Genomic DNA, 19,418 nt, shown 5'->3' with positions numbered 1-19,418 from the left:
TAGCAACTGCTGCCAGAGCAGCTGAATGCAGCATGTGACATGCAGCAGAAGACGAAAATATCTCTCCTTAATTGTCATTTTACTGTACTTGCCAGAGATGTTTAATTACACTCCTGTGTCTCAGAGGTTCATGTGACATCGCTGGTCGACACAAATGTGAGCTTAGAAAACTGTAATCAATCATCACAATTTCAGACGTGCTTTAAGTTTACACAGTGTGCCCCCCCCACCCCCCCCCCCCCACCCCCCCCCACACACACACACACATCGGGCTTTAGCACTCAGCTCTCGTCAGTCATTTTAAGACATTACAGACTAGTTCACTCATAAACACTCTGTGGATGTTTGATGTGACAAGTGGGATTAACAAGCGGATGGTGCACGGCCATTCTTATTAAATCTGAGTATTCATGTCGGCACCAGTGCATGTATGTGACTCTGTGTCTGTGTATGTGTGCAGCACATAGGGGAGATGGAGACAGACTGGATGTGAGCATTCAAATGTGCACAGGTGTCCTCCGTTTGTGCACATCCCTGTATTGTACTGCACTGTATATGTGCGCACACACACACACACACACACACACACAAAAACACACACACACAGGAGAGAAAGGCAAAAACAAAAGGCCCCCCCCTTGTGGCTCTTTCAAACACTGACAAACCATGTGGGAATTAAATCAACTAATGATGTCAACAGCTTTCACACAAAGAATCCACTTGCTTGTAAGAGTTTGCTGTAAAAACAAGATTAAGCTAATACCTAATCCCTCTGTGATTAATACAAATATTATCATATGATTACTCCTCTATTTCCCAAAATAGATTTAAAGTAACTCTCCACTTTAGCGCCTGAGCATAATTCCCCCCTTGTTTTCCCTTGAGTAGCTTTAAGGGTGTAAGGATATTTATACTGAAATATTCTTTATATTTCCCTCCAACGCTGCCTGACCTACGACGTGCTGGTGTTTAGCATATAGGACACATACATACAACTAGAACAACCAATCACGGGGACTCATCACTAGAGGACATTTACAGGACCCTCCCAGGTGACCACCTTTTCACACTTCTGCCCTCCGGAAGACGCTTTACAAGCTTTTATTTAATGCCATTAGAGAATTTTATCTAATTGCAATCTTAAATGCACAATAATATCACATGCAAGATCTGTGTGTTCCTTCTTTGGTCCTGATTCCTCTCTGTAGCTCCTCCCTGATTCAACAAGTCAGTCGACAGGGATGTCCTCCTGACCTTGGACTTAAGGCACTTTAAGAGGCCTGTGCCAGGATCAGAGGGAGAGGCTTCCAATTTGGGGACTGATGGTTTTTCTGTGCATTAACCCTGTGTTTATTTTATATTTATATTTTTGGGATTGTTTTTAAAGTCTTCTTCTGCTTGTACACTGTGCAGTGTCAATAAAGGCTTGAGTTGAATTTAACTGAGTATTTTTCCAAAAGAATTTACAATCAAGTTTTGTGGATTTGGCTGCACAACATCTGTCACCAGTTAAGCCTATTGACAATTTAAAATATTTGTGATTTCTGTTTGAAATGATTGATCCACTATCTAACTATTATTTCCCTGTTATTATTTTTTTGGACTTATCAAACTTCAATGTGACCTATATCCTGACCGATGCTACTAACAAGGCACCTGGTTCCTCTTTCTGAATGACCTCTGGGTTTTACTCTGGAGTTTAAAAATAAAGATGGATAATGTTCTTATCAGGGTCAAGATGCAGTATACAAAGACAAAAAGATTACTAGATTAATATGACCACCTTTAATGCACATGTTATTATAGATACACATTCTATAAAAAGCAACTTTTTTTTGGAGCATTAGCCTTTTTATAATGTTTTCTTTTTAACTTTTTATTCCGTACCAACACATTGTAACTCTGGCCTCTTTGTGGCTGCACCGTCAGACTAACCATCTGTGCAGCACTGTCCATGAGACATCTGCCAAGAGGAGTCAGCGCCTCGTTCCACTTTCTAAAGATGATGATATCCGATAGGACACAGTCAACATATTGGATCCAGGAAGGTGTGTTTTATTTGACAAGCCTCCGTCGCCTCTGTCGCCTCTGTGGCCACTGAGCTTTCAGGGAAGGATCTTTTCTTGGAGTTAAAACTTACTACACTGTTTCATCTTTTGACTCCGGATCACATTCATTAGGTAGAGTATGTTGTCATTGTGTATTTCTGAAAGTGGTATTTGTCAGATATAACACTGGAGGATTCCCTCTGCTTATTGGCACCGTCACAATGTTCTGCTCTGTAGTGTAAAGCGATTCCAACCATAGTGAGGTGTGTTTCAGTCGAGTATGTGTTCACGCAGACCCTTTCAAAGAGATATGACATTGTTACATTGTATTACATTACATGACATTGAAAGCTGTTAATGATAAAAAGTTGTTTTGTTTAAGTTTGAAGGGCTATTATTCTGCTTACATGCAATTAAAATCAAAATAATTATCCTTTAATCTTTTAGAGCCTCCTCATAACTAATCATTTCAAAGTTTTGTTAATTGTTACTCATATTATGCTAATGCCCTGTGTCTATATCCCACCAAGAGCCTCCTGGGAAATAACACCACAGCGTCTCAATTAAAACCAATAGCTCTTTTAGTGCCAACCTGCCTGAGAACACCCGACTAGACGCAACAAATGACAGGAAGGAGTCAGCGGGATCAATATGGCGCCCCCTGCTGAGGACCATTACTGCCGTCAGTTCCAACCGAACACCTTTGACCCCTCCCGCTGCAGCTCCTGCCTGAGACCAGATCATATGCATCTCAGCAGGAAGGCTGCGGTCGGCGCTGCTCCACAACAGGACAGTCCACACGAGTGGGTACGTACATGAATCACCTCAAGATTTCTGTCATGTATTTAAACATTTTCCAGAATTTCTCATATTAATGCTCAAAAAACAATATAAAGATTTACCCATGTACAAAAGTGAATAAAGTTAAAGAAATTAAAGATACAACTCACTTGAGAGGGGAAATCTTTGAGGCCTGACCAGCTAAACTCCAAGGAGCTTGTTAGGGCATAGTTTGACCCAATTCATGGGCTCCATTCTTTGGCCTCTGCATTTGAAGATCATTGTCCAAAATGTCCTTCCGCCCCCAAGCGACAGAGGCTCCACTGGGTGGATCCTTCCCAGCCCGACATATCCCATGATTCATTGCACTTCTGTGACAAACTGGTAATGGCGGCAAAAAGCGAGGTGAAAGAGGTCAGAAGAATTATTTTTTTTAACTTTTATGTACTCAAGCAAACAGCTAACACACATTAAAAAACAACTTTTCAACATTTTGAATCATGCAAAGAGCTTTTTAAACGGAGCTCTGTTGTCAGGCGATGGCTGCAAGTGTGGGACAAGCTGGTGATGCAATAAATAGACAGGTTCAGCTGCCTGGACTGGGTCCTCTGCAGGATACAGTCCCTGAATTGAGACACAGCCATGTTTTGCTCTTTTTCTCCCATCATCCTCATCTCAAGCCTCTGTTCCCACCCTCATTTCTCCATACCGGCCATGTTCCATCTGCCAAGCAGAGGTCCACTATCTTTACTAATTATTCAACTGTTTATTATCTGCTATCACCTGAGATTCCATGCACACACCCCTTCCTAGTTTTCTCATCACCTCAGTCAGTGCCATCTTCACTAGTGATTTTGATTATCTGTTTCTGTTCGCAAGAGATCCTGTGCACTGACCTTTGTTCTTGCTTCCTGTTGTTGGATTACCTGTTTTTTTATTGGATTATTTCTGCCTGTGCCTTTATACTTCCCTCTTTATTCATCTATCTACTCATGCATAGGCAGTTTTATTTAAAAAGCTCCTTCACCAACCCAGTTTTGGTTAATCTGTTTTTAGGTCCTTCCTGCTTCACAGAGCATGGATGTTTCATTTTTTCCCAAGACATCCAGAAATCAACTTGTACTCTAGAGCTAAAATAAGTTCAGGCATAAATATCTTAGAGAAAATTAACAGCCTATCATTTCTGTCCAAAAACGTGTAACTAACTAGCAGAGTTCATCAGTTGTAGCTGTAACAAAATATCTGATTGACAAACACACTATTTCCAGGAGATGATGGAGGTTCCTTGCTCTAACTGTCTTTTTAATGTTTCAGGCATGTATCATAAAATGTATATCTTAACTGTATAGTGGCCTGTTTGGGACTGTCTCATTCTCACACTTGCTATGAACTGTTACAGGTTTTTTTCCCAGCAGACGTTTTGACTTCAGGTGTAAATGATAAAGTTGATCACTGGGAAAGTTGGATAGAACAGTCATTGTTAGCAGGAACGACTGATGTGTCCTCTTGTCATTAATGGACCCCGTACTCTGAAACAAAGTTGAACATGTGACACAAAGCTTAGATTTATGCTGTGTGTTATTTTCAAACAGTATATTTATGTCTCTGCACAGGCAACAGCCAGTAGCATAATGTTTTAGTTTTCTGTCATATTCTTGTGTATCTAAAAAGTGATTTGAAAGAGAATTTGGTACAAACCTGAGGTTTGTCTCAATTAAGAACTGATCGGGTTTACAGTCAAAGGTTAAATTTGCTGTGACCTCACAAGTGTTCCTTGTGAACACTTTACCAGAAGAACACCATGAAGGGATTTTATAAATTTTGGTACAATAGCTCCCTTGGACCCAATCACGACCTGATTAGAACTTGGATGTCAAAGGTCAAGCATTGGCCCTGCAAGGTCCAAGAAGATGAGCCATTTTGGATAAATGTAGTTTATTTTTAAATAAATGTGGTAATAATTGTGATATTAAAACTGGCATTAAAATATTTAATCAAAGAACTGACAATGATTTTGGTTTACCGCTTAAAACATGCATTTAAGTTACAGTATCTCTTTAACAACAAGATCGAGTTAAAGTGCTTTTTAATGACTTGCTGTCATCCAATATGACAGGTTGGATATAACTGATCCACAGCTTGCACACTGTGATGACGTTAACTTATAACACAATCACCAACTGAAACCCTGTGTAGGTGGGGGAAGGACAAGGTGGCATTTGATTCTGTATCATTAATTAATGAAAACTCCTTACATTCCCTGGGGGCTGAGTTGTAATCTGATATGCCGCCCATATGACGCATACAAACATGTCAACTCACACAACACTGGCCCACTTACGGTCAAGTATGCAACAGAATAAAGTCAAGGAAGCTATTTTTATCAACCTAATTATGTAATGCAGAATTTGCTGTCGTCTGAAAACACGTAACAACAGTTTAATTTCTTGAAACCTAGAGCCATCGAAGCCTAAAATGAGTAGTACAGTTTTCTGTTAATGTGCCATATAACTAGAGAAAGAAAAGATGAAGACGAGGAAGAAGAAGAGTGGGCGGTTCTGGTAACGCAAAAGCACTACAGCAATGAAATAATGATGAGCATGACCGGGGACTAGCTTGAGTTACGTCCTGTGCAGTCTAGATGTATTGGCTTAGTGAGGAGAAGGAAGGGCAGAAGGAGAGTAGCCACTGAAACCCTCACAGTGGATTTGACTGAGAGCAGTGAGACGCCACCGTAAGTGAAATATGTTTTACCGTTGGGAAGTGGTGTGGCTATTTAATAGTGTTTGCAATGAAAGTTTGAGTTTATAGGTGTTGTTTGTTCTTTAAAAATGTGTGTGTGGAAAGACCAATCAGATAGATGCTGAGTTCTGCTTTTGTCAGGGTCATAATGAGGCAGAAGTGACTTTGTTAGAGCTTTAGTTTAAAATCATTATCTGATAACAGTGGTTAATATAAAAGTAAATATCAAGCTTCCTGTAACAGTCTAATTAAATGAATCAACAACTACAAATTTGTATCTTCTGACTCATTCCCTTGTTAAAACCCCAGTTTGACCAAATGCTTCAAATTTGTTGTTGTTGTGTCTTTTTCACTCCACACCAGGATGCAGATGATGATGATCGCGCCCCATCCGAGGTGACAAGCGCCAGTAGCGATGATGTCAGCGGTGGATGGACGTACGAGTGGAGTCTTGTCCACAGTCTGAGTCCTGAGTGGGAACTTAATATCTGTGTCACTGACATACAAGCCAGGTGAATATCCAGTAGCCTGATTTTCCCAAAATACTTTTTACCTAGAGCTGTAACTGGAGCTGCACTAATCAATATCCTTACACCAGCAATGGTGAATGGCAATAACCACATGCAAGGAGAAAGACCTACTGCAACTCAGAGCAAGGAATTTGATGATGAAGCTCTCTTAACTAATAATGGGTTATATTATATTGACATAAAATTACACTACAATTTTTTTTAGTAACTGTTAAGGGCTGAGAAGCCGAAATGGAAGTGATGCATTTAATTTACTGTTAGTTTTTGTTGTCTGTCTGTTTACATGTACTGTTTATAAAGATGGACAATATGGGGGATCCTTAAAATTGAAGCCAAAGTGTCTCAATCACCACCTGGTGGCTGGCTGCAGTATAGGTCATAAATTACTGTGCAGTCTCCAAATGTTTATATTTTAGTTTCATTTCTGGAAATTGGGAGGAGGCGTCATCTATCTTTATATTTCAGTCTATCTTCTGTTTAAGGTGAATCAAAATGCAGTGATAAGGTGGTAACGACCACAACCAAAAGGTTTTCAGCCGAGTGACTGCCCAGTGTACATATTTTATATTTTTGAAATCTTATCAAACTTCTTGATCTACACTTTTGTCATGACTGTGCACGACCTCGTCCAGCTCTCCAAATCAGGAGGATTGTCCCGAGAGGAGCAGATCCCTCAGCTCAGAGAGGCACCGTGTGGCCCAGAGAGATATGACCCGGCTGGACCCTTCTCCCCACAGAGCAGCTGAAAGTACCTGGATGGACGAGAGGAGGGGCAGAGACAAGTCCCGCCGGCCATCAGGTCAGTCAAAGATCTAACTGAGGACCATTTTAGTTCTGAGCTTGAAGAATAGGCAACTTCTGTGTTATCTTTTATAGCGCATATAAGCATACAAAGTGATGTGCTCCATGATGTTTCCGTGTATATTGTATATTTGAGGCACTGACCTCAGGCTTGTATGATTTTCAGAGACCAGAGGATTCAGGGAACAAGAGAGTGGCTACTTCTCTCCTGACAGAAAAGGCGATGGTGAGCGGCAGATGGAGGAAGTCAACAAAAGGCCGTATCGTTACTACGAGCGGGGACACCCCCTCCCAAGCAACTACACTTGTGAGCCCAAGGCCTGCGTCCCCTACAGGAATGTCAACCTTGGCGTGCCCTCCCAGAGGAGGAACACAGACACTTACATACAGGAAGTTTGGAGAAGCGAATCCCCACAGAGGTACACGTACCACTCCAACTTCAGACGGGGAACTGACTCAGAGAGAAACTCGCCAACCCGTCACAGCTCTGTGAGTCCTGACCGCTACAGGTTACCAGAATCTCCTGTTGGACCTCAGAGAGGGAGCTCCCTCTGTAGGAGTCAGGCTCGCTCGCACGCCTCATCTCAGCTTCCATCTCGTGCTCCTTCTCGGCATCCATCAGGCAGGTCCAGTCCATCTCGCAGGAGACGGTCCATTGCCTCTCGGACCGGCTCCCCCCAAAGGGCTCCCCCTTCTCACAGGAGAACAGACTCCTTCCAATTACAGAACAGTGACTATGAGGGTCCGAGGGGATGCAGCCGAGAGTCCAGGAGTCCATCGAGAGCTTCAGTCAAGCATAGTTTGGACTCTGAGAAACTCTACAGGAACCTGGAGTTTATCTCCCGCCGTGGCTCCTCTGCCATTCAGCAGGACTCTTACGAAGCATCTCAAGCATCTCCAAAAAGAACAAGCATGAACAGCTTGGCCAACACTCGCACTCGTAATAGCCGGGAAGAATCGCCAGCCAGGAACATGTATGGTACACACAGCCCCACGCCGCGGAGGGAGGCCCCCTCAAGAGAGAGCAGACAGAGTCCCTGTCAGGGCTCATGGCAGGGGTCTGCACACTCCTTACTCAGCCTCCCTCCATCCCATGGCTCCTCTACGTTGAGACGAGGTGCAGACTGTCAGGTGCTCGGCAGTTCAGGGTCCCATGATGCATTCACTGAAGCTGATAAGGGCAGTGAGGGAAACAATAAGGTCAGCACCGACAGGAGCAACGTGAGACGAGGCATGGAGGTCTTGCTGATCTCTGAACCCAAGAGAGAAGCAGTAGAAACTGAGGAGGTGAACATTCTGTAGTGTTTTTATCAGCATGGCACAAAATCTGTTTGTTGCTTGACAACTAAAAACCATCTGATTGATTGCAGACTTTCCCTTATTTACACATCTGATGTCAGAGTCATCAGCCTCAACTTAGTAACCTTAAGCTCAAAGATTAGCCTCATAGAGCTGCTAACATGACAGTCAACTCTTCTTCTCAATATCCTCATTTTAAAAGTATTGTTTCAGCATTCAGCAACACAGAAATAAGAAAATGTTATTCATGGCATTATTAAGTCAGATTGTCACAGTGTTCCAAAGTGTCATAAGAGGTTTCAGGCGAGGCTAGTTAAGTTTAAAAAATAACTATATTAGTTACTACATTGAGGATATAACCCAGGATTAAAATGCATGCTTGTAGCTTCAGTATCATATGCACAAATAAGATATTTGTGCGTCTGTCAACTGTGTCCACAAAACCTTTTCAGACATTCACAAAATATTTCTACAGCTACAAAGCTTTTGTTAAGCATTTACAGTCTTTAATTTGTGGTCCTTTTTTGTTTGTTTTAGACATTCAGATTCACAATTTTGGCACACACAATGTTATATACAGCTGCAAGCTGCAACAGTTAATAGTTACAATGTACAAACTTCCCATTTTCAACTCTCCACAACACTCAAACAGCTGCTTGTAACAGATTCCACTTCTGTTTCGCAGGTGGGGATGACCATAGACGACTACATTGTTCTGGCTCATGTTCCAAAGATCCAGGTGGAGTCAGAAGAAGAAATTCCTGGACTAAGGAGGAGGAACCAGAGTCCCAGCCCATGTAGAGACCCCAGTATGAGGTCATACAGGTTTGTAATATGCCACCTGGTGCTGTATGGCACGTCTTGAAATACCTTGGCAGTTTGGAAGACAAGTGAAATAATGGCATAGCAAGAATAAAAAAAATTGTCTTTCCTCTACACCATAATGTGGACCTGAAGGGACCGAGATGAAACAGACATCTACAGTTCAAGGCCAGATGAGCCAGATGAGAGGGGCCGAGTCCGGGAGAGAGGGAGAGACAGACGAGAGAAATGTCGGGACTCCGAGAACGGATGGTCATCTCGGAGGCCGTCAGCAGCATCTCTTCATACACAGGTTCGATGAAATAATTTACACAAAAGAATCCAAGCTGAAATACAAACAAAATCCTTAATCTTGCCTGTTTGCTCTGCCAAAGAGTTCAGATCATCAGAGTGGAAAACACAGATCTTCAAAGCCGAAGGAGGAAGCTTCTCCTGAACACCTGCAAACACAGGTGAGCACGCTCCTATGATTCCCTGCATGTGTATCTATCACAGTGTTCACAGGAAACTGGGTCATTACATGGATTCATTATAAAGTGGCTCCTCTATGTTTATTTCAGCAGTTTTTTATGTCAGGTGCTCTCACAGAGGCGCCTTGCAGTACAAATACATTCACCAATGCTCTCTCTATGTTTCAGGCCAGCATGTTCATATGATTTATAATCTTTATTATTAGTTTCTAGGATGGTTCCAGTCAGTGCATCCTCAAGTCTCTAACACCTGAGTCAGCAAACACAAAGGGATATATGATCACAAAATGAAACCTTCAAAATTGAATAATATAAAACTTATTGTCCCCCAACAGTTTGGTAAGTGGCACTCAGTAAAGAGGTCTCCTGTCCCCTAAACAGGCCTGTTTTTAAACCAAGATCCATGAATTATTCCCTGGGCAATCAGAGAAAAAACAGCCTCTCTTAATGTTAAAGAAAGTTATAAAAACCTATCCAGGATTTGCAAACCAATCCGCACCAAAATGTAATGTTTTTATTCCTGACCCATATCACATCCTTCGTTTCATGACGCATTGTCCTGTAGTTTTTGTGTAATCCTGCGAGCTAACAAAAGAATCTGCAACCAAACAAATCAACAAACAAACAGACATTCGTGGAAACATAACCTCCTTCGTGATGACACTATGGTGATTTCCTCTGTCTTTTCAAATCATATCTCCCAATCTCTCCATTTTTTTCCTTCCCATACCTAACTTGTACTGGACCTGATGTGATACATGGTGAGTTCTAAATACTGCAACAGCAGCTGTTTGCTTTCAAGTCAGTCTCACAATGTTTTCCTCTATTCCTCTTCCCTTTTAGCTCACTTATCACGCTTTACAAACACTACAACTCTTCCTCTTTCTATCTACAAACACTGCAGCATATTTCCCTCTTTTCACGCTTTAATATTTTGCCCTCCTCTCTATGCATGCTTCACAAGCCTGTCGTACTTCTCACAAAGACACACTCATCTGCCAATGACAGTTTGGCTTCCTGTACTTTCACACTCTAACTGCTACAGAAGCTTTAAAGAGCTTGTTCTTGATACTCTAACTGCAGAACGCTGTTCCTTGAAGGGGTGGATGTCCAGACTGGATGAACAGGGGAAGGTAAATAAGATGTTTTGTAACTTAAAAAAAAAAAAAAAATATTCATCCAATGTAAGGATAGTTTGGTTTTCCCTCATATCTTATGTTGTAATTACAATGTCATACACAGAGACAGAATCAAAACACTGCAGTGAGACTTGGTGCTTAAAATATCCACACACTTGAAAATATTCACTACAATTTATTTGTGTTTGACTTCACAGTGTAATTTACGTTTACTGTTTCTTGCTTAGTGGAGGAAACACTGGTTTGTTCTGGGTCATACTTCGCTGAGGTTCTACAGAGACTCGGAGGCTGAAGAGGTTTGACCCGATAATTACTTTTTCAGAAAACATCCTGTATCTGAATCTGCAGCAAATAATTTCATTTGACATGATGTGAAAGGTTTTTATCTAGGATATCTTCATAATAAGTTGGGCCCTGTCATCGGTTGCCTTTCATTCTTCTTCTTGTTTGTTTGCTCCGGTTTGATGTTACGTGCCAGAAATTGAGTTCTTCTCATTGTGCTGCAGTTGGATGATCTGGATGGAGAGATTGACCTGAGTTCCTGTGTGAACGCGTCCGATTGTGAAGTACAGAACAACTACGGACTCCAAATACAAGTACGTGCTCATCTACTGTACTTGTGCTCATCATGTTGTGAAGCGGCAGATGGCCAGTCTGACACCTAAACCACCCCCTATTTCCACATCAAACTTCCTGTTTAACACTGTGTGTGTGTGTGTGTGTGTGTGTGTGTGTGTGTGTGTGTGTGTGTGTGTGTGTGTGTGTGTGTGTGTGTGTGTGTGTGTGTGTGTGATTGTGTGTGTGTGTCTTGCTCTGTCTTTTGATCTCCTCCAGACAAAGAGAGCAGTGTTCACTCTCTCTGCTGTGACCTCCAGAATACGGCGGAACTGGGTGAAGTTACTAAAGCGGGCTATCCAGAACAACAAGCAGTGAGTCCGACTTTATCCTGGATCCTTTTAGCTGAAGTAAAACAAGAAGTACGGCTCTGACAATCTCAAATATAACAAGAAAACGTATGTATTGTAGATAAATGGCCATCGTGAGTGTTATGTTGTTTTATCATATATACATCCATTATCTATATTGCTTATCCTTTGAGGGTCTCAGGGAGGCTGGGGCCCATCCCATCTGAGAGGTGGGGTACACCCAGGACAGGTAGCCAGCGTGTCACAGGGCTAACATACAGAGACAAACATCCATTTACTCTCACTATTACACCTATGGCCAATATAGAGTCTCAATAAAACCTATAACCCCAATCTGCATGTCATTGGACTTTGGGATGAAGCAGGAGAGAAAAACATACAATACATCCAGGAGGGGGTGAAGGTGTGAACGCAAATGTCCAAGTGAGACTACCTGGAGTTGCTGCGGACTTTCTCCGCCTAGCCCCCTAGTATAAAGTCTGCAGAAAGTCCGGAGGCGCCGATTTGAGAACACAGCAGGAGATCCCGCCAGTGAGGTGGGGGGTGGGTGTTGATGACACTTCTAACACGCCATAGATGCAAAAAATAAGAAACTTATATTTCCGTACCAAGAAGCACGCACATAGAGAGCACCGTACAAGATGTCGAAAGTTTGTTGTGATAAAATGTGATGCTGATGTGTCAACACATGACCTCAGCAGCGGAAATAATACTTCACATTCTGCACCTGCCTGCTGTGCAAACCCCTGACCTAAATCCTGTGAAGAATTTCCTGTTTAGTTTAGTTTAGTTGAACCTCCCGTTGCGTTGCTCATGTTTGAAATGCAAATTGCTGAGAAAGTCCGGACCCAGTTCTCCGGAGATCCTCCGCAGGTCATGTGTGAAAACGATTCAAAGGACAAATACAGTGAAGGGATTTGATAAAAGACACAACATTATGCAATGTGCCAATATCCAATCATGTAAACAGTACGCAGGCATTAGCGGTGATCGCCTCATACAGAAAATGATTAATTCTTAGAAAAAGGCACTCCATTAACATTGTTCATTTAAAAGCCTGGTTTCTGCAGTTAGTTTATCAAAAGTCATATTTTAAGAAGTCAGAATGTCATACAGGGTGTGGCCCGAGAAGTCAAACCTACAGAACTCCTGAATCTAGTATTTTTAATGTGTATTTTCATTTCACGCGGAAATTCCTGAGCAGTGTGAAGAAATGGGGCTGGGTGGTCTGTGTGTAGTGAACCCCCTCTATCATATTTCCTCTGATGTGTAACTCTACCCTGCTGGTCTCTCCCTCATTCTCACCACAGCCAATCAGACACCGGCAGTGAGAAAGAGAACCCCAGCTCCCGGAGACCGTCGTCATGCCAACCTCTTTCTCGCTTCACCTGCAAGGAACCTGGTTATGAACCAACCACTTCCACTTCTACCACAGCTGCAAACTCCCATCAGGCCGAGTACAACCGCCGCCACCAGAGTGTAGACGGCCATCTGCACTCAGACTTATCTCTGGCCAGTCACAGAGGAGAAGGGGAGGGCTGGGACCGCGAGCAGGCGAAGAGATTGGAGGAGAGGAACAGGTGGTTTGAGGAGGGGGTTCCCTTCAGTGAGATGGGCTGCAGGTGGGAGTCCATGGAGCTGAAGAAGGGGAGTGTGCCTGTGCCTGTTATCGAAACCATGGACTCAGAGGTCAACAGGAAGTGGGTAGAACTCGAAACGCTATCATTTAGGGACATGAGTCCGCAGTCTCTCATTGGAGCCCAGGCTTCTCAGTCAAGCCCCCCCCAGGCACCACAGTCTCCAGTTACCACCCAGACTCATGAGTCGAGCCCTGAGGAGGCCGAACACTCTGTCACCGGTTCACAGGCAGATTTAAAAAGCTCCAAGGAACCTCCCACATCTTTAAATGATGTCCAAACCATTCAAACTAATACAGCTGAATCTCTTCAGAAGGAGGTAAGAAGAAGTAATAGTTCCTTGCAAAGAAAACAATTGTATTGATATTATCCAACAGTGATACACCGAAATCTTGTTCCTCCACTCTTCAAATCTCACTCCCAGGCTCTCTCCCTGCAAAAGCAAGTGGAGAGCATCAAGAAAGAGCGTGCAGCCATGGGGATAGAGGTGGACAGCCCCTGTGGCCCTGGGGCCCCCTGTAGGGCCAGACTGGAAGCCATGGAAATTGCCCATCGGAAAGCTCTGCAGGAGCTGCAGGAGAAACACAGGATGGAGATGATGGAACTGGAGCAGCAGAGAGACAAGATGCTGCAGGAGGAGAGCCAGGCGACTGCTAAAGGTAAAAGAAGCTCAGGAAGTACAGTTTGACACAAATCATGTTAGGTTACAGATGAAGTTTCTCACATATGTTTAAACCATCGTATATCTGAGCTTCAAGGTTCATTATTGGTCTTGGAAACATTAGTTTAATAAAAACAATCGTATGCCGGCTTAATTGTTTTCAAATGATTAGTGTTTTGAATTCCTGTCAGAGAAAATTATCCTTGTATCATGGGGTCAACCATATTTCCATTGATAATTTATTTCCATCCTTAAAACCTGCACTACCAACACATATTTTATTTGTATTTATGTTTGTCATTTAAAATAATAATTGTTTATTGATGCTGTCTTCTTGATATCTTTCCCCATCTAACGGCCTTTGTGTTATTTTTAAAGCTGTATAGTGAAGCCAAAGATAATGTTCCACCCTGTGGACAATTATGATCCCCATTAATTCTCCAACTGTTACTCAAAGCTATGGAGGTTCTGAGAGCAGCTCACAGAGAGGAGGTGGAGAAAGCCAGGAGGTCGTCTGCAGGGGCCGCTCACGTGGACACGTCATACAGGGGCCACATGTAAGTTTAGAACAGGCACAAAGAGAGATGTTCATCTAACAACCTCTCCCTGCAGGCCTCAGAGGTTTTGCACTCGACCGTGACCCTTTGCATGGAAATTTTGGCGCATTATAATTTGCTCCATGACTTGTTTGTTTGTGTGTGTGTCAGACCCCAGGCAGAAGTCTTCCACAGTGAGTTAGATGTGCTGTCAGAACATTACTCTCAGAAGTGCCTGGAGCTGAACCGCACTGAGCTGAGCAATAAGAGCCGAGAGGCCGAGCTTGGCCACAAGGAGAGAGAGCTGGAGCAGCTTCGCAGAGAGAACCAGGTTAATGTACAATACAAGTCTGATTTCATTCTGTGTTAATATGAAAAGTCCCACTTTATAGACTAATGTTATCATATATGAGATTCTGATTTCTTCTAACAGGGTCAGTAGAGCACATACCTCCGCCAAGCCCAACAGTCCCCTTGAACTCAATAAAACTGCACCAGATTTCAAACACTCACAGATCAGTTCCCTAAACATGTCCGATTTTTTCCATCAAATCCAGGAAATATTCCCTGAGAAATCAATGAAAAAGTCAAAGACCCCGGTCTAACAATGATGGAGAAAAGGTTAATGAAATCTCGATCCCCACAAAATTGAAGGTCCTTCCTGACCCATATTACATTCTTCCATCAAGTTTCGTAGGAATCCATACTGTTGTTTTTTGTAACCTCGCTCAAAATTAAATAACTCCTTGGTTTGTTCCCTTAAGATCTTTTTATTTTTAAGTTTGCCTGCACCGTCTATATTGTTTTTGTATGTTCAGGACCCACGGAAGACTAGAGGCACACTCATGTGCTTCTAATAGGGTAAAAATAAACTAAACTAAACTAAACCTAATAAGGTACACCATTACTAAGCATGCAAGTTCACACTATTTCTTCAGCTAAATATTCTTTTATTTTCAGGAACTTAAGGCCAAACTAGCAGAAGAGATCAGCCGCATGCGTTACTTCATCACAGGGCAGAGGTCGGACACGGTGTCTCTTGGCAGCGCTGAGCGCACTGCGTCAGATGTGGAGGTACTGACTGATAGTAATCAAATGTTATGTTTGTGACTAAATAAGACCCATTGCAATATCAAGGCAAGTGAAAGTCAGTGATACTTTTTAACCGCTTGCTGCTGAATTCAGTTTCTTTTATTGCACCTGAAAAATGAACCTTCACATGAAGGACAAATTTTGACTTAACTGTGATCATGGGGAAGCAAAGCAGCATTTACCTTTCACTGTTTTGCCTTTTATCACCAGTAATTGCTCCCTGCCGCTATTGAGCATCTGCGGGTGATCAGTCCGGTGCAGCAGATAGTGCCACCTACTGTCGGAATTAAGTATCACGTTTTAGAATATCAATATTGTTTATACTCTGTTGGTTTCTGTTTATTTTAAATCTCCCCTTTCTCTGCTTCATTCCTGGTTTCACGTGGTTTTTCGTGTGTTGAACTCTTTTACCTTAATGTTGAATGATAAAAAATTTATAACGGTAATTTCAAAATAATAGTTATAGTTGCAGTCCCATACGTATTCATCTGGTGATGGTAAGTTGTTGCTTTTTATTTCCTTCAGATGCTGCTGAGAGCAAAAGAAAACGAGGTGCAGTATCTGAAGAAAGAAATCAGCTGTCTGCAGAATGAAGTGCAGTCTCTCAGCAAGGTGCGTTTTCTAAACTGCCCTCTTGCATTATAAAAATACACTTCTACCTTATATTATTCTTTAAAAAAGTCTGATTCAAATTTGTCTCCGACTTCACTCTAGGAAAAAGGAGCAGCTTATGAGCATTATAAGGAGGCCTACGTAGAGCTGAGTGACACGAGGGGTCGCAGCCAGCTGGAGATGGGCTCGCTCAACGAACACTTGAGACTGGCCAACGCTGCACTTCAGGAAGGAGCAAGACAGACCTGACCAATGAGGACAGATGTTTTTACTTTATCTGGAAAAATCCAAGCAAGCCAATAACTAATCTAACGACATCTTTAAATTACAATAATATGTGTTATGAGTGGATCTGGCTTAAAAGAGTCAGAATAAGAATTGTGGCAAAAAAAAAACGTGTACTTGCAACACCATGTGTAAGACTGTAAAGATTAAACAAGATTTTTCCAAATGTCATCGACTCTGTTTATTGAGTTGACAGACAAAAACATGCATACAAGAGTGAGAGCTCAACTAGCAGTTTATAGCCTCACACGATATGAATTTTCTAAAATAAATTTAATGTATAACAAGATATGTAGCACATCTGTGATATGGAAGATGGTTGGAGTTAGAGGGAGGCATTTGTAGTCAAAATGCTCCATCTTCTCCATCTTCCTTGGTGTGGCTGGTATGCTTTCAGTCAGTATTGCAAAGCACCCTGTGGATGTAAATGACAAAAATAACATCACTGCAAACATGAAACTACACCCTGTGAAAACAGATAAGATTGTCCACAAAAAATGTCCTATCAACAGGGTTTAAAGGTTGAATAGGGTGCGGCTAATGCACACTCGGACTGTACCATTTATTCTCTGAAGGTAGTTCAGTCATCGTCATCATCGTCCTCAGGGACAAAGATGTCGTGTTCCTCCAAGAGAGCGGCAAAGTTCTTGCTGATGAGAGTTCCCACATACAGGAAAGGCACCACCACCACTGTCATGCGGAAAAGGCCAAATGGTGTCTGGAAAACATGAGGAAGGAAATGTGACATCAACATTGAAGATTAACTTGAAATGTGACACATGAACTGTCTCAACTTTCCCCAACCATAAATTAGCTCCATCTTCAGTTTGCTGTAGAGGAGTTCTCTCCAGATTTAGGATCATGGCAACTGTTTCCCTCAGAGCTAAACAACAGAGCAGCATCTTTGACGTTACCACAGCACAGTAAAGAAATGTTTCTTTGCTCAAAGGGTTGATGGCTTGTTTCATGTTACTGCAACACAGCTGGATCCAGTGGACATAGCAGCTGAATCACGCCCTGGCAGCACATCACCCCCACCCTAATCCATCCTCACATCCCTCGTCATATACAAAATCCTCCTCCTCACCTCTATGATCTTCCCACCCCCAAGTCTCAGTCTGACCTCCTCCCGGGTCTGCTCACCATCTCCTGTATCAGCGTGAAAACCTTTAAGGTGACCGGCCATTCAGTGTGGCAGGCCCCACCCTCTGGGACTCTCTCCTGACAGAGAACGGCCACGCCCCATCTTTGAGCACCTTTAGAAAAACACCTAAACCCACCTGGTCACACGGGCTAGTTTCATCCTCCCCAGCTGGTATTTCTGCTTTTACTTTCTGTCCTTGGTTTGTTGTATTTTTCGCTAGCTTTGTAAAGCAGCCTTGGGTACTTTGAAAGGTGCTGATTAAAACAAGTTTATTCTTATTACTATTAAGATAGATGTCAACATCAATTTTAAGACCTTCGTTATTTTTGGTGCTTATACCTCATATATGATATTCATCGGTTAACCAGAGCTAGTTTTTGGACATAGCATCATATCATATTTTTTGCCCTGTGGCTCCCGGTAGGTTATGAGTCATGTTTCTCCTTCTGGCCCTTGAGGTGGATGTTTCTGTTTAGTTCTTATTGTGCTGAATTGACTGAGAAAAAGTAAAGTAAATTTGAGACTAATGTGGAATTTCCATTGAATCAAAAATGTTCATTGTTCATTTTAATTGTATGTAGGGTTATTTTAATAGCCGATAGACATTTTGTTAAAACACACACACACACACACACACACACACACAGTTATTACTCGTCGAACAAAGCAGTCATTCACTCTCCTATTTACATCATATTTCGACTGACTACATTAATAAATCTACTTATCTCAAGGATTCAAATTTGTGGCAATTACTTCCTGAAAGAGCCCTTTCGCACGTGTAAACATGCGTCTCATTGGTCGCCCTGAGGAACCAAGCGCGTTTCCAGCCTTCCTATTGGCCACAGCTGCTGTCAGTTCTTTGCTACAGCCCGCCCTCCCGGTGACTAATTTCTGGTCGGTTTTTCTCGTCGGTAACTGAGGCAGAAACACTCACTTTGTCCGGTTTGGGTAGGATGGCTCCGGAGGACGTCGACACTGCGGTTCGGATCGAAGTGGTCCTGGATATGGTCGATGATTTGGAGCCGCTGTTTCGGCCCAGTAAGGCCCCATTTCTGGTGAAGAGCCGCAGCGGCTGCCGCAGTACAGTGGTCGCCATTTCTACCAGTGTATGACAGAGAGGGAGGGGCTGAGCTATTTATTGTGGGCGTGACGTATAAAAAACAACTTTAATAAATAATTACGATTAGAAAAATACTTGATCAATTAAGCCCTGCTATATAGTTATAGATAACTGTGTTAGTTAAGTACAAATTTATAAAAAAAATGTCATTAAATGTCAACAAAGTTGGAATGCCACGTACTGACAACTTAGAAAGTTGAAAAATAAGCCATTATTAGCTAGTCAGGACTGTCCAGTAATGATATCATTAAATACCTTATAAACATTTAAATATTGAAAGTCCATTTAGATGTGTGTAGAAATTTAACCAGAGTGAACAACTCATTTACAGTGTGAAGACAATATTCACTTAAAACCCCATAAAATGCATCAATCTGTACTCATTGTCCTGAAGACCATCTTATCGACAATCAAAATAAGTGGGACTCAGCACAATGAAAATAAATAAATTAGAGCTACCCCCTCTACAAGAAGAATTACAAGTTAATTGATGGGGAATAACTTTATTGGGTTAAATGTAAGACATTTAAAAGTTCAAATCATTTCTGAACTGCCTGTCACTTCATCGGTTTTACCCAAACAATAACTCCAATGAGAATGCTTGTTTGTCTTACAATTAAGCAGTCATCGTTCCTGTCATTTATTTTTTTGAGCAATTAAGGTCTAATCAGGGCTGTATGAGGACAATCGAGTCATAATTCCTTTTTTTCTGAGGAATCTGGGCTCTAAATTTAAAAGTGTACAGCCTATAATGAAAAATTTGAGGTAAAT

At 42.2% G+C, this 19,418-nt stretch overlaps 2 protein-coding genes across 2 annotated transcripts; one reads left to right on the top strand and one right to left on the bottom strand.

Moving 5' to 3' along the window:
- The first annotated feature begins 10,342 nt into the window (after positions 1–10,342).
- On the top strand, positions 10,343–16,551 carry LOC128437272 (myosin phosphatase Rho-interacting protein). The gene is made up of 11 exons (XM_053419353.1): positions 10,343–10,625; positions 10,859–10,927; positions 11,138–11,227; positions 11,466–11,560; positions 12,868–13,513; positions 13,619–13,853; positions 14,313–14,412; positions 14,563–14,722; positions 15,352–15,465; positions 16,009–16,095; positions 16,198–16,551. The coding sequence occupies exons 1-11, from the start codon at positions 10,494–10,496 to the stop codon at positions 16,342–16,344; spliced, it is 1,875 nt and encodes a 624-aa protein (XP_053275328.1). The 5' UTR covers positions 10,343–10,493; the 3' UTR covers positions 16,345–16,551.
- On the bottom strand, positions 16,537–18,656 carry smdt1b (single-pass membrane protein with aspartate-rich tail 1b). The gene is made up of 3 exons (XM_053419354.1): positions 18,462–18,656; positions 16,940–17,098; positions 16,537–16,795 (listed from the first exon to the last, which is right to left on the bottom strand). The coding sequence occupies exons 1-2, from the start codon at positions 18,621–18,623 to the stop codon at positions 16,961–16,963; spliced, it is 300 nt and encodes a 99-aa protein (XP_053275329.1). The 5' UTR covers positions 18,624–18,656; the 3' UTR covers positions 16,537–16,795; positions 16,940–16,960.
- Positions 18,657–19,418: the final 762 nt, after the last annotated feature.

This window comes from Pleuronectes platessa, chromosome 3 (genome assembly GCF_947347685.1).
Source record: "Pleuronectes platessa chromosome 3, fPlePla1.1, whole genome shotgun sequence".
In the NCBI taxonomy this organism is placed as follows: Eukaryota; Metazoa; Chordata; class Actinopteri; order Pleuronectiformes; family Pleuronectidae; genus Pleuronectes; species Pleuronectes platessa.
This window is presented reverse-complemented; position numbering and strand designations above follow the sequence as displayed.